Raw genomic sequence first — 21,624 nt, forward strand, 5'->3', positions numbered from 1 at the left:
AAAAAGTCAATATTTGCCAGTCTTTAGTCACTACAGTACCACAATCTCTGCTCTCCTAAACAATAGGGAGATACTATTCTTATTGCAGCTACTTGGAACAATAAATGTTGATTTTTAAAAGAAATTATTTTATATTAATTCACCTAATCTATATTCCATTATTAGTCCTCTGAGCTGTCCAGTTTTCCCCAAAATTAATTCTTCAGTTTCATCAGTTGACATCTGTCCTTGTACATAATTTAGAATATTTCTGTTAATAATATTATATTGTTTAACTCAACTAAAAAAAGGAAATGGCACCTTTTTCCCTAAATATGATAAATTATCAGAATATACTATCTTTACTAATATTCTTTCAGACTGAAGTTGAAGCAGTGACGCAGAAGATGGAGGGTTTACAGAAAGATTATGAGTTAAAACTTGAACAGTATGTCCATCTTCTTGACATTAGGGCTGCACGCATCCGAAAATTAGAAGGTAAATTTTTAATCCAGTTTTTGATCCTATTTAATATACCTAATCTGCCAAAAATTATTAGGATTTAAACATTTATTGCAACTATAGTATTCACCACCAAAAATATAGTGTTACACTGCAAATGTTGATGTCACTTTATGCATAAAGGCAAAATTGGAAAGGTTTTCAGAGCAACCAGTTCACGTTTGCCTCAAAAGAGAGGTCTCAGGTATGAGAAAATGTTGTACAGTAGAACTGCAGAGTTACAAACACCTTGGGAATGGAGGTTGTAATGTTCGTAATTCTTAACAAAACATTACCGTATTTTCAAAAGTTTACAACTGAACATTAACTTAATACAGCTTAGAAATTTTACTATGTTATGTAGAACAAAAATGCTGCTGTTCCCCTCTTTCTTTTTTTTTTTAGTGGTTTACATTTAGCACAATACTCTACTATATTTGGGGGTTTTTTGTTTGTTTTTTTTGTTTGTTTTAGTCTCCTCTCTGCTGCTGCATGATTGTATACCTCCAGTTTCAAATGAGGTGTGTGGTTAACTGGTCAGTTCATAACTTTGATGTTTGTAACTTGGAGATTCTACTGTACATAAATAATTTTTAACATCTCTGGTTTATCTTACATTAGAAACAGTAATACTCCAAACAAGCATTATCTTATTGTTAAAATATTAAATTAGGCCCAGTTGTTTTTTAATTTTTCTATTTTCAAGTTTACATTTGAAATGGCTGTTATTTCCTAATATTGAACCTTCTTTTAATTCTTCAAAATTCATTTTATTTTTTCCATTAGTTCGCAAATTATTGCACAATTGAATGAAGCCAGCTTTGTTTTTCTTTTGCATTTAAAATATGATTTTATATGTAAAAATAAACAAGCATTAGCTAACAAGGACTAATGCAATAAGAATTTTAATCATGGCTCGATTCTTTTTATGTACTATAAAAGTGTATCCTATGAACTGAAGAATATTATGGTGGCTTGGGCCCTGGTTTTATTTTTTTTCTCTGAAAAATAAAACTTATTTTGTATACTTACTTATTTGTATACTTCAACTGCAAAAATTTATCACACCTTGAATGCAGTGGGTCTTTGGTCAGTAAGAAAAAGGAGTTGGGGCTCTTTTACAGGTCCCAAATGTATTTGATTAGAAGGCAGGAGAAAGGGAGATGGACTTACCTGAACAGAGCCAAGGTGGGAACAGCAAGATGGCAGACCAGTAGGGTGGAGGGGTTGACCCACTATATGCATCAGGGGGAGGTATTTATACCCAGTGCATTCCATAAGGAACTCTGTCATTAATCCTCGATCAGCTCTGCAAAAATATGTAGCTTAAATCTCTGGTATGTTTTTGAACCCATGCTCCCTTTAAAAAAAAAAAATAATAAGTTTCATTTAAGGCTTTTTTCTCATAATTGCCTTGCAATCGTTTATTAACTCCAGTGCACTGAAACTGTGGTGTAAAACCAGTGTATCTACATTGACATCAATGGAGTTATTCCTGATTTATACGAGAGTGACTTATATGAGCACCAGGCCCCATATAGAAAACTTGTGAATCATCTGATACCTAGAAGCAATTATACAGATTAGGAGCACTGAAATGTTTGAAAAAAATGACATTTTTTAACTTTATTGAATTACCCTTTATTTTCTCTGTATTCAGTCATTTAATCGAGTTCTCTTGCAGCATTTGTTGATGACAAGAAAAAGATTTTCATGTTTAGTTCAATTTCATATTGTTTGTTGTAGCTCAACTAAAGGATATTGCCTACGGTACCAAACAGTACAAATTCAGACCAGAAATCCTGCCAGAGGATCCAGCAGATGAATTTGATGAAACTGTCCACTTAGAAAGAGGAGAAAACCTATTTGAAATTCACATCAGCAAAGTGATATTTTCTACAGAAGCTGTGCATGCTTTTGGTGACCAGGAACCTGTAACTTTCTGTACCTATGCATTCTATGACTTTGAACTGCAGACAACCCCAGTAGTTCATGGTCTTAATCCATCCTATAACTTCACTTCACAGTATCTTGTGCGCGTTGATGACTTCTTTTTGCAATACATACAGAAAAGCACTATCACTCTTGAAGTTCATCATGCCTTAGGCACAGATTATGAAACAGCTGCAGCATGTCAGCTGAGATTCCATGAAATCTTGGAAAATAATGGCAGGATCTATAGTACAGCAATTTTAGTTGGTAAGTAACATTTCAAAGTGTAATATGTGTGATATTTTAACTGACAGTTATAACAGTACATATTTATGCTGAATTAATGTACAGCACTGAATTATGTTTTACAACTTAAAAAAAGAAATTGTATATACAAGACCAAATTCTGCTCTGGGATGTGAATGTACGTTTCACATTGATCAGTTGGCAGTTGTGGGCAGGCCCTGAAGGGAACAAATTGCCTATAATGGAATGAACATTCAGGATGTGTATAGCAGGCGATAACAATGTAATGGTGCCTGTCTATGACATATACTAGAGACAATGTGGATAAATTAAACCAGCAATTTGTTTAACTTTCCATTATGTGTTTTCAATTGCTTATAATTTTGCCATACTTTAACTGTTCCATGCTTTTTTTCTGCTTCTGGGTTTTTTACTGTTGTTGAATACAGTTTTAAATTATATAAAATTCATAGAAATGTAGGGGCTGGAGAGTGCTTGAGAGGTCATCTAATTCATTTCTCTGCACTGAGGCAGGACCAAATATACCTAGACCATCCCTGACAGGTGTTTTGTCTAAACAGTCTTAAAAAAACTTCAATGACAGGGATTCCACAATCTCCACTGGTAATTTCTTCCAGCAACATAACTATTCTTTTAGGTTAGAAAGTCTTTCCTAATAAATTTCCCTTGCTACAGATTAAGCTGATTATTATTAGTCCTGTCTTCGGCAAACATGGAGAACAGTTGATCACCATTCTCTTCAAAACATCCTTAACATTTTAGAATACTGTTATTAAATCTCTCCTCAGTGTTCATTTTTTCAAGGACCTAAACATGCCCAAACCTTTTCTGATAAGTCAGGTTTTCTAAACATTTTATCATTTTTGTTGCTCTCTTGTCCACATCTTTCTTAAAGTGTGGCACCGAAAACTGGACACAATTCTCCAGCCTCATCAGTGCTGAATAAAGCAGAACAATTATCTTCTGTGTCTTAGATGCAACATTCCTTTTAATACACCCCAGAATATTACCTGTTTTCACAACTGCATCACACTGTTGGCTCATATTCAATTTGTGATCCACAGCTCCTTTTTTGCAGTACTAGCATCTAGCCAGTTATTCCCCCATTTTGCAGTTGTGCATTTGATTTTTCCCAGGGCCGCCCAGAGGATTCAGGGGGCCTGGGGCAAGCAATTTCAGGGGCCCCCTTCCATAAAAAAGGTTGAATATTACAGAATACTATATTCTCATGGGGGGCCCTTGCGGGGCCCGGGGCAAATTGTCCCACTCCCCCTCCACCCCACCCCATCCCCACCCCAGCAGCCCTGGAAAAATAAACATTAAAACCCTTCCACGTCTCGGCACAAACCCAGTTTTAAGAAAACTTCTTTACAAGTCACCTTACAAGGTATCACTGGTTCTCAGCATCAGGCTAGTGCTAAAAGGCACTAAAGCTCATAAAAGAGCATTGGACAAATATTTTCCATCAAAACTTTTTTTGGATGCGAAAACTAGGGATTTTTGAAAAAAAAAAGAAAAAAAAAAAGAGCAAAAAATCACAGAGAATGTCTGCTTTCCTTCAAAATTTGTGTGTTTTTTTTTTAATTGAAAAGCTGAAATTAGTCTGCAAAAACCTGAACATGGTTTGGGGTTTCAGAAGTATGTGGCCCAAATATTTGTTGCTTGCTGTGTTTGATTGTTTTAAAGAAACAATAAAAAAAATTCTGCTTAAGAAAAAATCCAAAAAAAAAAATTTTGAACCACCTCAGCTGTGACCAAACACCTGAGCCCATTTCAGTCAGAGATTTTTCCAGTTTTCTGATACTCTGGCTTCCTTGACTCGTATCTGTCTCCATAACTTTGGGTTCATTTAGGTTAGAACGTAAACTAAGATAGCCATACTGGGTCAGACCAAAGGTCCATCCAGCCCGGTAATCCTGTCTACCGACAGTGGCCAATGCCAGGTGCCCCAGAGGGGGTGAACCTAACAGCTAATGATCAAGAGATCTCTCTCCTGCCATCCATCTCCACCCTCTGACAAACAGAGGCTAGGGACACCATTCCTTACCTATAATGACTAATAGCCACTAATGGACTTCAACCTCCATGAATTTATCTGTTTCCTAGAGGCTGTTCCATGGGGTCCCTCACAAACTGAGACAGTTACTGTGGGTTGTCTTTAGCATAGCTTCTGTACATACTCCACACGAACTGACGCTTTGAGCTTGTTCCAGAATCTGGGATGAGCCTATGTTGTGAAAACTGAAATTGCTCAAAATAACACAATCATGTGAATTGACACAGGGTGCTAAAATAAATTAGCACAGGGGGTCTGAAAACGGGGGGTCGGGACCCCGCAGGGGGTCACGAGGTTATTACTGGGGTTGCAAGCTGTCAGCCTCCACCTCAAACCCTGCTTTGCCTCCAGCATTTATAATAATGTTAAATATATAAAAAAGGTGTTTTTAATGTATAAGGGGGGGTCACACTCAGAGGCTTGCTAGTGAAAGGGGTCACCAATACAAAAGTTTGAGAACCACTGAATTAACCCCTCTGGAGCCTCAGGGAATGCAGGGGATGGGGTGGAGGGGTCTCCCTTGGTCGAGTTGGGAAGGAGGTATGTGGTGTAGGATATTGCTCTTCTCATGTGATCCCTCCCCCATGGCTCTCTTGGTTTTATCACTGTTAATCTAAAGTGGCTAATTTTAAATGAAGCTACCCTCCTCTGACATGAATCTCCCTATGGCACTGAAATTAAATGTAGACTATAATTTGGCATTTGAGAAGTGAAATGGATGGTAGCCCTAGGGAACAGATAGCAACTTGTGTTAAATAGCTGTCTGCAAGCCTCAAACTGCTGAAAGAGCTTTAGGGTGGGGAAGGCTGTGCCTCTCAAACAGTGTGGCCCTGCCCCCTATCTGACCCCCAACCACTTCCGCCCCTGGACTTGCCCTCCCCGAGAATCCCCGACCCATCCTGCTCCTATCCCCTGACTACCCCCCAAGACCCTCTGAGCCGCCACCCCGGGGAACCCCCCCCCCTGACCCCGCCTGCTCCCTGTCCCCTGACTGCCCTGACCCCTATCCACACCGCCTGCCCCGTCCTGACAGACCTCCGGAATGCCCATGATCCAACCCATTGTTCCCATCCCCTGACTGCCCCCAACCCTCTGCCCCCTCCCCTCCCTGTCCCCTGACCTGCCCCTTATCCAACCCCCTCCGGCCCCCTTAGCATGCCGCTACCCCCACGTCCCCCATCTTCCAGAGCCTACAAGCGCCCTGGACAGCAGCTGCAGCGGCCATGATCCAGCAGGAACCAGTGCTTGCAGTCCCGTCCCCTTACTATGCAGCTCTGAGCGGGAAGGAGCTATGCAGCTTTAGCTCTGTCTGGGGCCGCTCCTGGACGCAGTGCGCTGAGGCACCGGGAGATGAGCGAAGGTGGTGCCGGAGCCAGGGGGAGCCTCCGACATTCCTTGAAGGACTCTGCTAGATAGAAGGAAGTTCTTCACACAGCGCACAGTCAACTTGTGGAACTCCTTACCTGAGGAGGTGGTGAAGGCTAGGACTATAACAGCGTTTAAAAGAGAACTGGATAAATTCATGGAGGTTAAGTCCTTTAATGGATATTAGCCAGGATGGGTAAGGAATGGTGTCCCTAGTCTGTGTTTGTCAGAGGGTGGAGATGGATGGCAGGAGAGAGATCACTTGATCATTGCCTGATAAGTTCACTCTCTCTGGGGCACCTGGCATTGGCCACTTTCGGTAGACAGGATACTGGGCTAAGGACCTTTGGTCTGACCTATTATGGCCATTCTTATGTTCTTGTACTTCCTCCCAGTTTAACGGTGAACCACTGATAACTTCTCTTTGAGTACTGTTTGTCAACCATTTGTGCACCCACCTTATAACTAAAACTATTATATGCATATGCACGTGATCACCTGTTTGTTCTACAAGACCTGTGCCTCATTCAATGCAGAGGATGGACAAGAAGAAAAAGAATGTTCTTCTTCATTTAGGCACTGTAGTTGGCTGCAAGAGATCTGGCTTCTATTCCTCGTTCTGCTATAGACTACTGATGCAGTGCTGTCAGACCATATGCATATTCACAAGAGGGTAGATTTAATTTTCCACAGGCGGCTTTACTTCTGGCACTTCCTAACTTTTTAGTGTTTGATTTGCTACTGAAATATTTATGTAATTAATTTTTTTGTATGTAGTATTATATATAATAAAATATTCTATAGGAACTGAAGGACATATCCCAAACTATGGCACAGTGGATTACTGGGTCAGGTTAAGAGTTCCTATGGATCAGGCTATCAGACTCTACAAAGAGAGGTCAAAAGCTCTGGGATACATAACATCCAATTTAAAGGAACATGAAAAAGCCCCACAGGTAAGCTAATTTATTTTTGGTATTCACACAGAGTAAGATGTTCAATTTTTTTTTTCAGTTCAATAGCTTCCTTCCACTGTTAGCTTTTGCTGTGTATATAAACTCTTTTCATTGCTTTTTAAGGGATCTTGATCAGAAAAGTTTTTATTTTACTAGTTGTATGATATAATATATGGTTGTGTCAGGGAGAATAGGTTTTAACCATCAGTCATTAATTGTCGCTAAAACTACTAGCTGTTGCTAACTTCTTGGCCTGAAGTAGTGAAATAATAATGAGTAAACCATTCTGTTTAACTCTTTTGATTCTGAGATGCCAAATTTTTCCAACATGTTGCTCTACTGCAATACCCATGAATTCTAGGCTGGCCCAGTACTCAGCCCTCTAGTACATGTGAAATGCTTGAGCAGAAGAAATCTTAAGATTTTTGTTGTTTGGTTAATCAGTTTGAGACTGTGTTTTATATTTCTCGGTCAGGAGAAAATGCGAGAGGGAGAGAAAAGTGGCCTGTCAAAAAAGTTTCAAGAGTGAGCAAAAACTCAACTAAAACAGAGCTCATTTAAAAAAAGAAAATCATTTCCTGTGAAAGGGTCTAAAAAAACAAAATACATCTTTTCTCCAAAAATTTGATGATGATTTTAAATCAAAGAAACATTTAAATGGAAAATGTTACCAACATTTCAAACTTTCTCAGCCAATTTGACTTCTCAGCAATACAGGATCATAGCCTATCTAGGAGGCTAGAGATGAGTATTTGGGTTCATATCTCAAACTGCTATGGATAAAAATGAATAGTGTAAACTGCACCATGACTGTACAGAAATTCTCCATTACTTGCTTTAATTTTCAAAGCAAGGTCAATATTTCTACTGTCGACCAAGATCTTACAAGTTGCTTAGCATCTCCTTCAGTTATAAAGAAGCCTCATGAACTCCAAGTGACTAAAATTAGAGCTGATGATCACCTCTTGCAGAGTTCAGTGTGTTATCCCTTGCAGGATTGGACCCATTGTTATTTATTTTATTATGTGTTATGCATACTGTTGTACAGAATATACAGAAAGGCCTGGTTCCAAAATGCTTACAAATCCTTTAAACTCAATGGCTGTTTCTTGCTCTTGAAAATTACAAATGTTAATGAAAAATACATTAGCGCTATTGCAGAATTCTGCAGTTAGTCCAGATTAAAGGAGTTAATTTGAAATTCTGTAGTGGAATACAGGATTTCATATTTGCTTATATAAGTTAGACATGTTGCAAAAACAATTTAACACAATACAGTAAATAATTTTTACCAAATAGCTTTTCTTTGATAGTTTCACAGATTTACAATAAAGTTACTTAAAATATACTACAATAAACTAATATTTTTAACACTGAGCTGTTACTTTTTCCTTTTGTCTAGACTATTAATGAAGTCTGTTAACATGCTTTAACATATGACTTTACTTATGCATCACAACAACAGTAAGCAACAGTCAGAGGAGTAAAAGAGGAGAAGTTCAGATATGTTTGACATTGGCTTAGGAAACAAAAACATTTAGCTAAACAAAATGAAACAGTGAGTCACCCCTTTTTGCTTTCAGTTTGTTAGTGTAAATCTGGAGTGGCTTCAATGGAGTTAATCCAGATTTACATCAGTGTAACCTGAGAAATTTGATGCAGTAACTTAAATTTAGATCAGTGCAAGCATTTTCAATTTGTAGTTGTTAAAAATAAAGTAGCAGTTGATGATAGCAACAGTATTGCAATATCTTACTCTGGCTTCGTGTTTACAAGAATTGAAGAGTCTTTTCATTGTCCAGTTATACCAAAAGAAGGACAGGAACACTTGATATGGTTTTAATCAGGCCGCAACTTTATTATAGATCTCTGGGAGTACCCAGCAGATAAAAGTGTACAGTGCAGGTAATCCCATGTTCATTCAATAACTACCCAGGGGGCTTCCGCCAGCCCCTGTCTTTTTCCGTCCAGGTCTCACCAGCCAACCCATTGCTTGTACCTTACCATCCACCCCCTCTTATAGGAAGGTAGAGGTGGGCTATGAGAAAGGAGGTTGACTCCCTGCCAGACCATTCATAGGAACCCTAAATCCACCCCTATTCCATTCCTTTAACCATCACCTACTTTTTAAATCTTTACTAAGCTAGTTATCCAGTCATGGTATATCTTCCTTAAGGATAGGGCCCTACCAAATTCACAGTCAATTTCATCACTTTCATGAACAGAGGGTTTTTTAATTGGTCAATTTTGTGTTTTTCAGATGTTTACATCTGAAATTACACAGTGTTGTAACTGTCAGGGTCCCAACCCAAAAGGTACCTGGTGGGTCTGATTTTTTCCCCCACCTCCAAGCAGCCATGCAGGGGAAGGACAAGTCCTGTCCCTCCCCAGCCCATTGGGGACTCGCAGCTAGGATCCCCGGCTAGGGCACTCCCTGCAACAGGGAGAGGTCGGACTCACCTCCACAAACCTCCTCCGGCTGCAGGAACCTCTGGGGCTGTTGTCCAGCCCCAGAGCTTTCTGCAGAAGGGGGAGGCACTCAAAGGTGCCTGAGAGAAGCCATACAGGGAAAGGACAAGTCTTATGCCTCCCCAGCCTGGCCAGCATTTGCAGCTAGGAGCCTCCCAGTTAGGGGGCTTCCCAGCAGCACGGGGGAGATGAGAGTTCATTATTTTCACAGCCGTGAAATTGGTAGGGGCCCTACCTATGGAGTACCTGCACTGGACATCCGCCCCATGCTTAGACTATATATCACAACTTATTATTTAACTCGCTTCACATTAACAGAGCCCCCCCTGAACACGCTGTGGGGAGGGCAAAAAAACCCTCCACTCCACCTAGGCCAAGTTGGTGGTGAAGAAAAAATTCCTTCCCAGCTACCTAAAAAGGGGTGACTAGCACAATGCCCACAGCAGGTCCTGACCAAATTGGTTTTTTGCCACCTAAAGGAAGTGAGGGTCGGTGCTGCCTCGCCTGCTCTGTGGAAAGGGGCTTATCCCACCTGGACTTGTCCCTTTTCTACCGTTCCATTCCCAGGGAATGAGTCAACAGTGCCACGCTGACCCATTCCCGCCTTTTGCAGCAGCTTCTGACCTCTGTCCTTTCCCTCCCACCTGTAGACCTCAGACAACAATACCCCTCCACCCCCACACACACACACAAACACTTAGAGGTGTGGTGTGGTCATTTAATTGGTGGTACTGGCAGTTGTTAAAATAAGCATTAGAATCTGTATTTTGTGGGGAAATAGGGTAGAAAGAAACCTTATACACACCTGGCTGAATCTCTGCTGCTTTCAGAAATATTTCCTGTTATAATTTGAACACAGGTAATAATATTATGTGAAAGGCCCAGTATATTCCTCACCTTCACAACTGTATTGTGCTTCATAATCTAAGCTTTCATTTATTTAAAAAAAAATCCTAGCCCTTATGGTCACAAAGATACAGTGATCTTGAAAATGTGACCCTAATGCAATCTGTTAGAAACAGATTGACTCCCTGAGTCCAGTAACCTGAAACAATAGCTCTGAGAGGTGTGAACTGCCCCATTCTCTCAGTTGATAAATCTGAAACTGTGTGTTCTATAGTGACATTAAATTGATCATTTTAGAGAAAGATTACTCTAATGTGCTTTATCTCACAAAATCAAATTGTCCAGATGTCAAAAGCCACACCTCAACCAATATTTCCATCTCCCCCCAACAACTTCTGCAATGAGGTCATGTGCTGGCATACAAGTATCTCTGGCATATCAAAAACTAAAATGTGGAGATGGAATAATTAATTTAATATCAAAATAATAAGATGGGAGATACTGAGCTCCATTGGATTACTCATTTTTATATTTAATTTTAAAATATCAATATTAAAATTACAATTGAAGCTGCTGTGAAATTCTTAGTGTACAAGGGTGCCGCGGAGAATATAGGTCTTGTGCAAAATTTATGTCCACCTCCCCGCAGAATATGCAAGGTGTTGAAGATTGTATGTAATAAATTAAGAAAATTCCATTGGCTTTACAGTACTATTGTACCAATATCAGTTCAGAACATTTTATTATTGATTTTATATGCTGGATTTTTTAAATAAAGGCTTTGGATCATGGGGTGGGAAATAACTGGGACAAATAAATCCCTGGTGTAACTCTAGAGACACAATAGCATTAATTTGGATAATTAATTTTAAATTATTGAAAAGGTATGTACAAATGAGGTTATAATTATAGAAATTATATCTGGACAATGAATAGAGATAGGAATAAGTCAAGGATGAGATGCTTAACTTTTTCATCTTTAGGGTTAAAAATAAAAATATAATTTTATACTATAGTTCATTTGATTGCCTATAGAACAACGACAACAGTCTTTTAGACTGACTGAGTTAGAGCTCTGTGAATTTTTTGAACTATTCCCAATTTTATATAAAGTTTGGAGAACAGTTTCCCCCAAAATTGAAGGGGTTTTTTGGCTGCATGTTTTTTGGGTTGGAGTCACAAGAGAGCTTTAGGAGAAGGCAGCCTCCTTCTAACTTTTGGCCCAGTGATTAGGGCACTTAGGTAGGATGACTGTGAGTTGGCGCTATGAATAATTAATGAATAGTCATTGGACCAAAAAAAGAGAGTGAGAATGACTTGGGCGCTCTCCTAGGACGTAGGAGACCTAATTGAAGTCCCTGCTAAAATAACTATTAATTATTTATAAAAAAAGTGGAAGAGTTTCAACAGCAAGATTGAGAAGTATCCGTACTAGAATCCCCGATTCCCTAATTCATCGGGCACTCTGCGACACTGTGGACGACCTAAGTTCAAATCCCTGCTCCACATCAGGCAGACGGGGAACTGAATCTGTATCTCCCACAACATAAGAAGAATGCTGCTGCCACATTCTTCTCTAGCCATCTTGTGAATCTAGTCCCCTTTTTCTTTTGCTTAAAAATGCCCTAAATCAAAACAAAAAATTTCAGTTGGGTTGACAAAACATTTCATTCAACCCCACTAAAATTTTATTCTGACTTTTTTCATTTCAGTGAAAATTTCAAAAGAATTTGTTTTGGTTTAACTCAAAATGAAACTTTTTTCAATTTTTTGGAATTGTCAGCGAACTGAAAAATCCACTATTTGCTCAGCTCTAGCACATGGATCATAACATTTTACAAGAAGAAAATAAATAGTAGTAGATATGAAAGGATTAATCTCTTCTTCCCCAGTGCTTATAACCAGAGTTACTGAAATTTATTGTTCAAGTAAAGTTTTGACACACTAAATTAGTTAAACAGTAGTTTGGTTGTTATTTAAGCAGGCAGCTGTTTTTGCTTTTTATATTGTTCTTCTGCACCAGGATAAGAATTCTAACAGTTTTAATTAACATGTGCTTTTTTTCAGTTAAAGCAACCGATACACAGAACTGCCCAAGTCAGCACTTCAGCAGATGGCGACTTAAATGAGCTTCATATTACAATAAAATGTTGTAGTAATCTCAAGTCCCGAAAAAAACACCTTCAGCCAAATCCTTATGTTGTCTACAAGTTCTTTGATTTTGCAGACCATGATACTCCCATCATTCATAGCAGCAACAGCCCTCAATTTGACGATCACATGTGTTTTCCAGTGCCAATGAATACAGATTTAGACCAGTATTTAAAATCGGAATCTTTGACTTTTTATGTGTTTGATGATGGTGAAACAGAAGAAGGTCTTTATGTAGGGAAAGCGATTGTTCCTCTTATCTCTTTAGCACATGACAGATACATCTCAGGTAAGAATTTGACCTTTTCAAAGCTAACTAACTTTATACCTACTGCTTCATGATGCATTTTATGTGTTTAATTCATGGCTGTGTTTTCCCAGTTTTACACCAGCATAAAATGATGTTGAGGATCTTTGCTTTGCATCTAATTACCACCAGAAAAGCAGAATGAGTCAAAGTTGGCAATCTGTAGGGGTGAATGCAAGGTCCAGCTTTTTGCACAAGTCTTCTTGGAATGATGGGGACAATTGTATTTTTGTTTAAACTTCCCCATGATTAAAAACAAAAAAAAAGTAAAACCAACAGAAACTCAGTGGCAAAGTTCTCATTCAGCCTGCTCACAATAATGACAAGTAGAATTTTTTTACCTTTTGACCCTGTGTTGTTCTGCCATGAATGTGCATTTCAACTGTGGCATGAATAGTATATGATAAATGTAGCCTGATTGGTATAAATCATCATTCATTAACAGTGACTGAGTTAATTGCAAGGACACCATCTATATTTTGTTTATTCTAGTAATATTTTCCTTGCATTTGACCTTTTGATCATAGATTTGACTGTCAGATATCTATCTGGATTGGCTGAGTTGTCAGTCTGATGTATTTTTCTGACACCACATCATTAGCATTTGTATTTAGTATGGTAATAAAGCATTGTTAGTGTTAACATCACTTGGAAAGTGCTAAACTAACTATTAGATTTCCTACCTTGCTGCTTTATTAAAATGTAACAGGGCCTCTGCAAAGTACATAGAGAATATAGATTAAATGAGTTTTCTTAAAAGAAATCTTGGAAATCCTCCTGAATGCATCTGTGTGATTAAAAAGGTTCTCTTGATATTTTGAACATCTACTTTCATGGCATTCTTTTTAAATGCTTAGTGACAGTAATAACCTTATACTAGAAAGCATTTGTAGTTGTTCTCTTTTTCCAGTGATATTTCTTCATTTTTTAGTAACAGCATGCTAATTTCTTCCATGGTTACCTTCCATCCTTTGACTTCATTTTCTCAGGATTTTCCTTTAATCATTTCAACTGAAGTGCACTTAAAAATCAATCAGGACATTAACATGAGAAACTCTTTGTCATCTTTCAGCCATAGAGAAAAGAAAACAGGAAGGTCATTTGAACCCATGCTGTGTAGCAGACAGATAATAAATGTGAAAAAAATTCACAAACTAAAACTAACATAAATCAACAAATATAAATTTGACTTGGGGGCGGGGAGTCAAGATATTTATAATGAGGCTTCATTTTATAGAGGTAGAGCAATATTTTGCACATCTGTTAAGATGTCACTTCTAAGACATATGTCCAAATACTGTATCAGTTGAGCCCATGGTCCTGCAATCAGATCCTCACAGATGGACACTTGCTGTCATATATATCTGACTGCGGGATTGGGGCATATAGCAGGAATATGTTGAAATATTAAAACACTGCTTGTGAAGTTTTGAATTATCTAGTAAACTGAAAGCTAAGTGAAAGGTATTGCTACTTTTCTTTTTTATTTTATTTTAAAAATAATGCTGTCAAAGAAAAACATTTAGCATATCTGTTATTAATCTTATACTTAGCTGCACTTAATTGGTGCTGTAGTTTGTGTACTTTAGGCTGCCTGTTTATACGTATAGCTTATATTTTTAGAAAACTTATTTATTTACAGTAGATAATTATGGCTCCTTAATGCACCACTGGAAAATAACTTAATGAAATCATTTGCAGAGATCCATGCTGAGACTCTAAAAATGTAATTCTATTATGTATTGAAGAGAAAATATATGTGGTGGTTTCAGTTAGGGAAAAATGTTTCTAATGTGTATTTAAAATAGGAAAACATTTCCCAGGTCTGCTAGGCAGTGGACTCTCAGAGCTGTTTCATAATCTTATTTTAAAGTTTTGTCCAGCTCCAGCTACCTCTAGGACTGTTGCCGAGGGCCACTGAGGCCAGCAGCCCAAGCTGCTGGGGGCTGCTGAGCAGCAGCTGCTCCAGCCAACCCCAGCACTGCTGCTCAAGCAGTCCCTGGGGCCAGGTGGGGCGGTCCCCAGGGCCAGCTTACTATATCCTCAGGCCAGTTGCCTGGGGCCGCCTGAGTAGTGGCTGGTGCACCTGTCCCTGGGCTGTTCCAGCAGCACTGGTGCGGCTAGTTGCAGGGCCACCCAAGCAGCTGGTTGTGGAGTCGCTCCAGCAGTGGCTGGTGTGGCTGTACTCAGGGCTGCCTGAGCAGCTGGCACCCAGGCCATCTGCTTTGGTGGCCCTTGGGTCATCACAGAATATTAGGATTGGAAGGGACCTCAGGAGGTCATCTAGTCCAACCCCTGCTCAAAGCAGGACCAATCCCCAGACAGATTTTTTGTCCCAATTCCCCAAATGGCCCCCTCAAGGATTGAACTCTCAACCCTGGGTTTAGCAGGCCAATGCTCAAACCACTGAGCTTTTCCTCCCCCCGCCCTGACTGCTGCAGAAGTCTCAGAGTGACTCCCCCTGAGGAGTCCCGACCTCCTATTTGAGAACCCCTGACCTAGATGGAAATACTAGGAACAGCCTCATGTGGATAAGAAATCTTATTGCTGTATTGTGTTTGAGACCCCTGCCCTACAAGGCAAGAGTGGCACCTACACTACACTACACTTTGCCTGTTTTGCCTGCTTTGCACTACTTTTTTCCCTCTTGTAGTTATGGCCTTCCCTCAAAATTCTTTGCTTTAAAATACTCTCCATGTGAGACTTGAAATTACAGGAAGCATCCTTTTGCTTGGAATTAATATTCTAAAGTCTGTCTTGGATGTGGTTCTCAAGAGAGCTCAAGAAACTGAATGCTGTTCCTCTATAATTCTTGCATTACATGTTGTTTCACGTCGCATGATAGCTATATAGCTAGCTGGGTTTTGCACTCTCCTTTCAGGTACATTTGAACTAACAGATTCTGAAGGACATTCTTCTGGCACCATCAACGTTGACCTAAATGGAGGTTTGCCTATCTACCTCCAAGTGGATCAGCAGTGGCAGCAGACCTAGTGAGTTACATCCAAATGAAAAACCAATGGCAACTAAATTACCAGTGAAGGAGGAAGTGCCGACTCTAACCCTGACCCCTTCTTTTACTTCATCAATGACAGTAAGTAATCTAACAAATTCAAAGAAGTTAGAGATAGAAAAGACCTATTACAGTAGGTCATCCTGCCCAGCCTTGCCAAGTGGGATTAATCCTTACAATACAGTGCATTTAATAGAGACTAGTAGAAATACTTCATACAACCACCAGTTGGATTTCTGCAGGAAGAAAAAAGCCTCCACGTTGTCACTTTTGAAGCTTTTAAAAGTCTTCTGTACACATAGACAATTGTATAGGAGAGACAAAGCAAACACTAACCTTTTTAGATAGAACCATTTTGTAGACATTTCAAATTATTTACCTTTTTGTTTTTAAAAGAAGTAAATTCCAAATCCTTAATCAGATTTTACAGGGAAATATTTCAGTCTTGTTCATTAATTTTCCAAACGTTGCTAGCTTCCACTGTGTTTCTACCTGTTATTTAGAAGTTCCCAGAAAAGGAACTGATGGAAATACAGACATCGGGAGAACACGAGAGGAAAAAAGACACTCAGAGGCCAAATTTTGAGGTAGTAGGCTGTGGCAGAACAGGCATGCCTGCCTCTTTGGCTTTCAGCTCTTTCCAGGCTTTTGGCACTTGCTGTGTGGCTGGAGTGGTCAGCCAGCAAGTCCCTCTTGCTGCTCTCCTGCTTTCAGCCTTTCTCTATTAACCACCTACAGCTTTCTCCAGGGTCCTGCTAGAGTCTTGTGGTGTCTGGAAGCTCTCACTTACAGATCGCTTGCTCCCAGGCAACTCTCACCTGCCCTTTTCCTGACTGACTCCTCCACTCTGTTTCTTCCTCATTTCTGTGGTCCAGGTGCTAATTAGGAAGCAGCTTATGAGTCATGGGTGCTTTGGCCTCTTTGTTCTTAAAGGGCCAGTACCACATTGTGGCAAACACCTTTTTTAATTATATTGATTTATCCTAGGCACTAAAGCCCAAACCAAGACAGCGTACTGCTCTAGCAGACAAGAAGGTCTCTTTTATGGATGTCAGCATACTGCAGATTCCAGTGAGGTTTAAGTATTTTCTTAAGAGTTTATGTATTGAAAATGTACTCATGCAATAATTTAAACAAATTATAGTACCAATAATTACTCTCTTAATCAGCTGAAGCCAGTTAACTAAAATGGAGTCTCTAACATCAGTTGTAAAATATCCTGAAATGAGTGTTAAGTGTAGTTTATTATTTGTTAATATGGTGCATTAATTATATTTGGGCTATATAGTTACTTTCTTCTGTTTCTAAGTGCATTTGATAACCTTAATTAATCATATTAAAAACAGAGTTGATCTACAACTCTTCCTACTGTCAGTTAAATTTTAGTCAGAGTAAACTTTCTTTTGAACAGTAAAAATACTAAAAGAGCATAAGTACAAACTAAGGTAGTCTATTGTAAGTTCACAATAGAAAATCAAATTCAGCACTGATAGAATCAAACTTTTTCAAAAGCCTGAATCTGAAAAATGAAAGTAGGAAGTGTAGATGTTTATATCAAATATGTAAGACTTCCACTTAAATGTAACTTTAGTCACATTAGACTTATATAAGTAATATAAACATATTTTGGGACCAAATTTATTCAAAAGGGCCATTCCCCCACCCCTTCCTAATTTGTCCCCACAAATATTTGTATACATATTTTTTGCCATTTGGAGTCTGTATACATTGTTTTCAGGTATAATTTGATGCATAAGGTTGGGATTTTTAAAGGGAGTTAGGTGCTCAAACCCTATTGAAATTCAGTAGGATTTAGGTGCTCAACTCCATTCTTTGAAAAGCCCTGCTTTGCTGTCCAAATGACCTAAATTGCTGGCAAAAGTAATATTAGTAGAAGTTTCCATTAATTAAATAAAAAGAATCAAAACAGCTTTTTGTATGGATTTTAGCCCAGACATTGCAGCATTGTAGTAGTTTAAGAAAATCAGAAACACAAATGGGTTAGAAATAAACTTAAACCTTAGTAGTCTATTTACTTTGTCTGGTTATGATACACTCTGGTTCTGAGATATTCATGTGACCATTTTGACAAATATAAACAATTGCAGCTGCAAAAAGGAGTCTCGTTAGACTTTCAGCCCAGCTTTCAGCCTTTTATGTGCTCGTTTTGTAATATCAGTTAAATATGTCTCCTTATTGTGTGCCAATACCTTAGAGCCCTATTGCTGATGAAGACATGAAGAAATTTCACAGAAAATTAAGGCTGATACACGCACTGTTTCAAATGTTCCAGAGGTATGAGGTGGTTCAAGTTTTATGATGTCATATACCAATTTGCGCTTGAATTCGCTTTATATGTTGATAGCTGTAGCAGAAAATTCAATATCAGATTTGTTTAGTTATGCGCTGAGGGTAAAACTGTAATACAGTGATATCCTAATTGTTTGGTAATTAGAATTTTAATTGGTTCTCTTGATGAATAACTATAGTAGAGAAATTGACTGAGTGGTCAGGAATGAAGTTGGTATCAACATTATCATCCAAGTGCTGTGTGTTCATCAACTGCTAAGTAACTAGAAAATACAAGATAAGAATCTAAGAGAAAAAAATTACTTGTTTTGTCAGGCAGGTCAAATGAATGTTTTAGTAAATGGTTTTATACAGGTGTACAAGACATGTCATGTTATATATATTAAAGAATCGAAAGTACAGTGCTAAAAAGGATTAGTGTTCATGGAAGGAACATGCGTAGTGCTCCCATTATGGGCTGCTGTCCAATTTACTGCTTCTTTACATGGTATGTAGCCTTCCAACTGTACATGCAGAGGGAATAGAAAGGGGGGAAAAATACATCTAACAGGCTAAGCCTGGATCAGTATTTGAATGGAGGAAATTTCATTAAATGCATTGGAATATAAGTGATTCAGTGACGAACATTATTTTTCTCAACCACTACTAAGCTAGTAATATTCCTAATAATTCCTTATGCTTTTAACACTTGAATTAAATGCATCTCCTCCTTCCCTTTAAAGATGATCACTAGATAATAGCAAAAAAAATTCCAACTGTGGAATATATGCTGAATATGTAAAATACCAAGGGTAAGAAAAGTATTAAATACATAATTTATTTTAAATCTACCCTTTCTTTTCTTTTATATCTCTTGAAATGATGGATAACCACCTTTTAGTTCACCTGTCCAGTGTATTACACCAGTGAAGTCACATTTGTCATTGCACTAAACTGGAAACTTTACCTTTCTCCGTTCCCCAGAGGAAAATAAGGATAATTAAATAGTTTTGCAAACCTGTGCAAGGATATTCATTTCTGGCACCTGACCTTCCTTCCCAATCCAAGACATTTAGATTACACCTCTCTTACTGCCAGCAGTGGCTGTCGCAGAAACAGTGCTCCTGACAGATTATCAGTCTGGTGAACTAACAGAACAGTGGTTCAGTGCTCCTGATTTTACATTCATATTCCTCTGTTTAAAGCTTATTCTGAAGGCAAATAAACAAACTGATTCCCCCTGTTCACCTCAGGGGGACACATTTAAAGGGTTTTGTTTTCCTGGCTGCACTCTTTCTGTTTGTTCCTCTTTCTCCCCTCAAGGCAGAGCAGGCCAAATAGAATGAGCCAAAGACTACAAGGAGTTCCATCTGTTAAGAGATCATCTCGTGAGTTGCAAAAAGGGAGCTCTGCCATTGCCACTGTTTTTCCTAAAGAATGTTCCACTGGCCAAGGATTGTCTGGAGCACAGTGTCCCAGCTCTGACATATCTCCTTTTCCAATGGAGGGCCTAAAGCCAGCGTCATACCAGAAGAGAATTGTTCAATTGGTGGAAGAGTCCTCAGTGGCTTCTTAAAGTTCCTTTGTTAGGCTGCAGTGGTCTAGAGTGGAGGGACTCACCTGGTCCAAGAATAGAATGGTTATGGGAAGCCTTGGAGCCCGATGCCTCCAGTACTGTAGGAGGACAGGTACAGCTCAAATGTATGGCTTGGGAGAGAAATCAGACCCAGAAAGAAAATGATCTGGTAACAAACTTTACTGGGCTCACTACAGAGTAGATAAAACTTACTCCAGCAGAATTGGTGGGTGTGATATCCCAGATTTAGTACATATTGAAAAAGGTACCATGTTCTATGATTTCAGTGGATCTGAAAGCAGGGGGAAAGAGAACTTAGAATAAATTAATAAACTAAAGGCTTCTCTTACCCTAGATTTTTGACACATTAAATATATAATTTTTAAACTGGCTCTTTTTTACTGCTATTTGCAGTTCATGAAAACTAATGCAGTGCAGAAAGGCTAATCAGGGTTATAAAAATACCATCAGAATATAATTTTTCTAAAAATAATGGTTTAAAATACGAGTTAAATGTTTGAGACCTTCAGAGGCTGAATTTATGTTGACAGATGCCAAGAGATTTATGAATTATATCTTTAGAAATGTAAATTGTTATGAATTGTCCTTTATACGCTGTCAGATATTTGTTATTGCAGTTGATAATTGATGAGCTTTTCATTGCTCTTTGTCCTGTTTAAGCTATATCGTTACTAATAGGTCATATATATAATGCATACGAGCCATAACTCTTCAAGCTTTAAGTCTCAGTAGCTTTTCCTATTCTAGTAGGTGTTATAAATACCACAGAATGTCTATAAATATACCTACTTATTTGAGGTTATACAGGAAAGAGTGGCAGATGATAAAGTAAAGGAAACTTCTGGAGAAATTCAGCAGGAAAAAGATGACCTCTCTCAGCTATCTGAGGGTCAATTGGCTGACCAGAGCTCAGCTACTTCTGGAGATGAAACAGAAATAACTGAAGAATTGGAACCAGAAGGTAACTTTCATTTTTATAAATTATAAATGAATCTATTTAATTAATAAAGCTACCACTCTTTCCATTTTAAGCATTTGTTGTTAACAGTGGGAGCTACCTCATTGTAAGAAGATTCACAACAGAAATTATATTCTGGTGTTCCTCATGGCTGTACTTGGTTGCGTTTGTTGATGTTATTCTTAGCCCAGTTGGAAGTTATATAGTAATTGAATGCAAAAATTTGGTATTTGACCTAGTTTCATAAAATATTAAAGGAAACCTGGCTTCTGTTTTAAATGTCTTCATAGTCTCCCTTCAGAAAAGTGACGTTCTAAAGAATATTTTTAAAAGTGTTCTTATTTTGTCTGCAGATAATAGCCAACAGTAATATCAAAGATCATCTCTGAGAGGACAGTACATCTTATCACATCTGTGACTTCAAGTTGTTAGTGGCAGATTTATATACAGACTACAAAAGCCAAGTCATCCTGTTCTAGCTCTTATTTTAGGCTTAGTATCAGGGAATCAAACTGAGTCCTTGTCTACTAAATAAGGGCGGGAACAGTATACTAGATTTTTACATCCAATTGTTTATAGCTTCTTGTTAGGCCTTCTATTGTCATTAGGAATGCAAAAATGAAGAGTTAACCCCCTTGCTTTTATTTATTTATAATTTTTTTTACTTCCGCAAAACTGAGCTGAAAGCTTTGTAGAAGTGTCTGCCTGAATCCAAGCCTAACCTGTTTCTGAGAAATTATTTTGCAATGTAGTCATTTATGTGCAAGCTGCTGAAACCTAAACAGTGGAAATCCACAGATTAAATCATTATTCCTTTTAGGGGCTGTTAATTAAGCATAGTTAACTCAAGCAGTTCAGTCAAAACAAATTAACTTGATTTAAAAAGTTAATCACAATTGTAATTGCACTGTTAATAATAGAATACCAATATACATTTA

General features: G+C 38.4%; 1 protein-coding gene across 1 annotated transcript in view; it reads left to right on the forward strand.

Annotated features, from left to right (window-relative positions):
* RPGRIP1L (RPGRIP1 like) overlaps positions 1–21,624 on the forward strand; it is a 121,320-nt gene that overhangs the window by 51,358 nt on the left and 48,338 nt on the right. Inside the window, 9 exon segments of the mRNA XM_030582218.1 lie at positions 360–477; positions 2,227–2,679; positions 6,905–7,056; positions 12,439–12,811; positions 15,711–15,761; positions 15,764–15,835; positions 15,838–15,923; positions 16,830–16,913; positions 20,527–20,689. Coding sequence (XP_030438078.1) covers positions 360–477; positions 2,227–2,679; positions 6,905–7,056; positions 12,439–12,811; positions 15,711–15,761; positions 15,764–15,835; positions 15,838–15,923; positions 16,830–16,913; positions 20,527–20,689 — 1,552 coding nt within the window.

Source organism: Gopherus evgoodei, chromosome 12 (genome assembly GCF_007399415.2).
Source record: "Gopherus evgoodei ecotype Sinaloan lineage chromosome 12, rGopEvg1_v1.p, whole genome shotgun sequence".
Classification (NCBI taxonomy): Eukaryota; Metazoa; Chordata; order Testudines; family Testudinidae; genus Gopherus; species Gopherus evgoodei.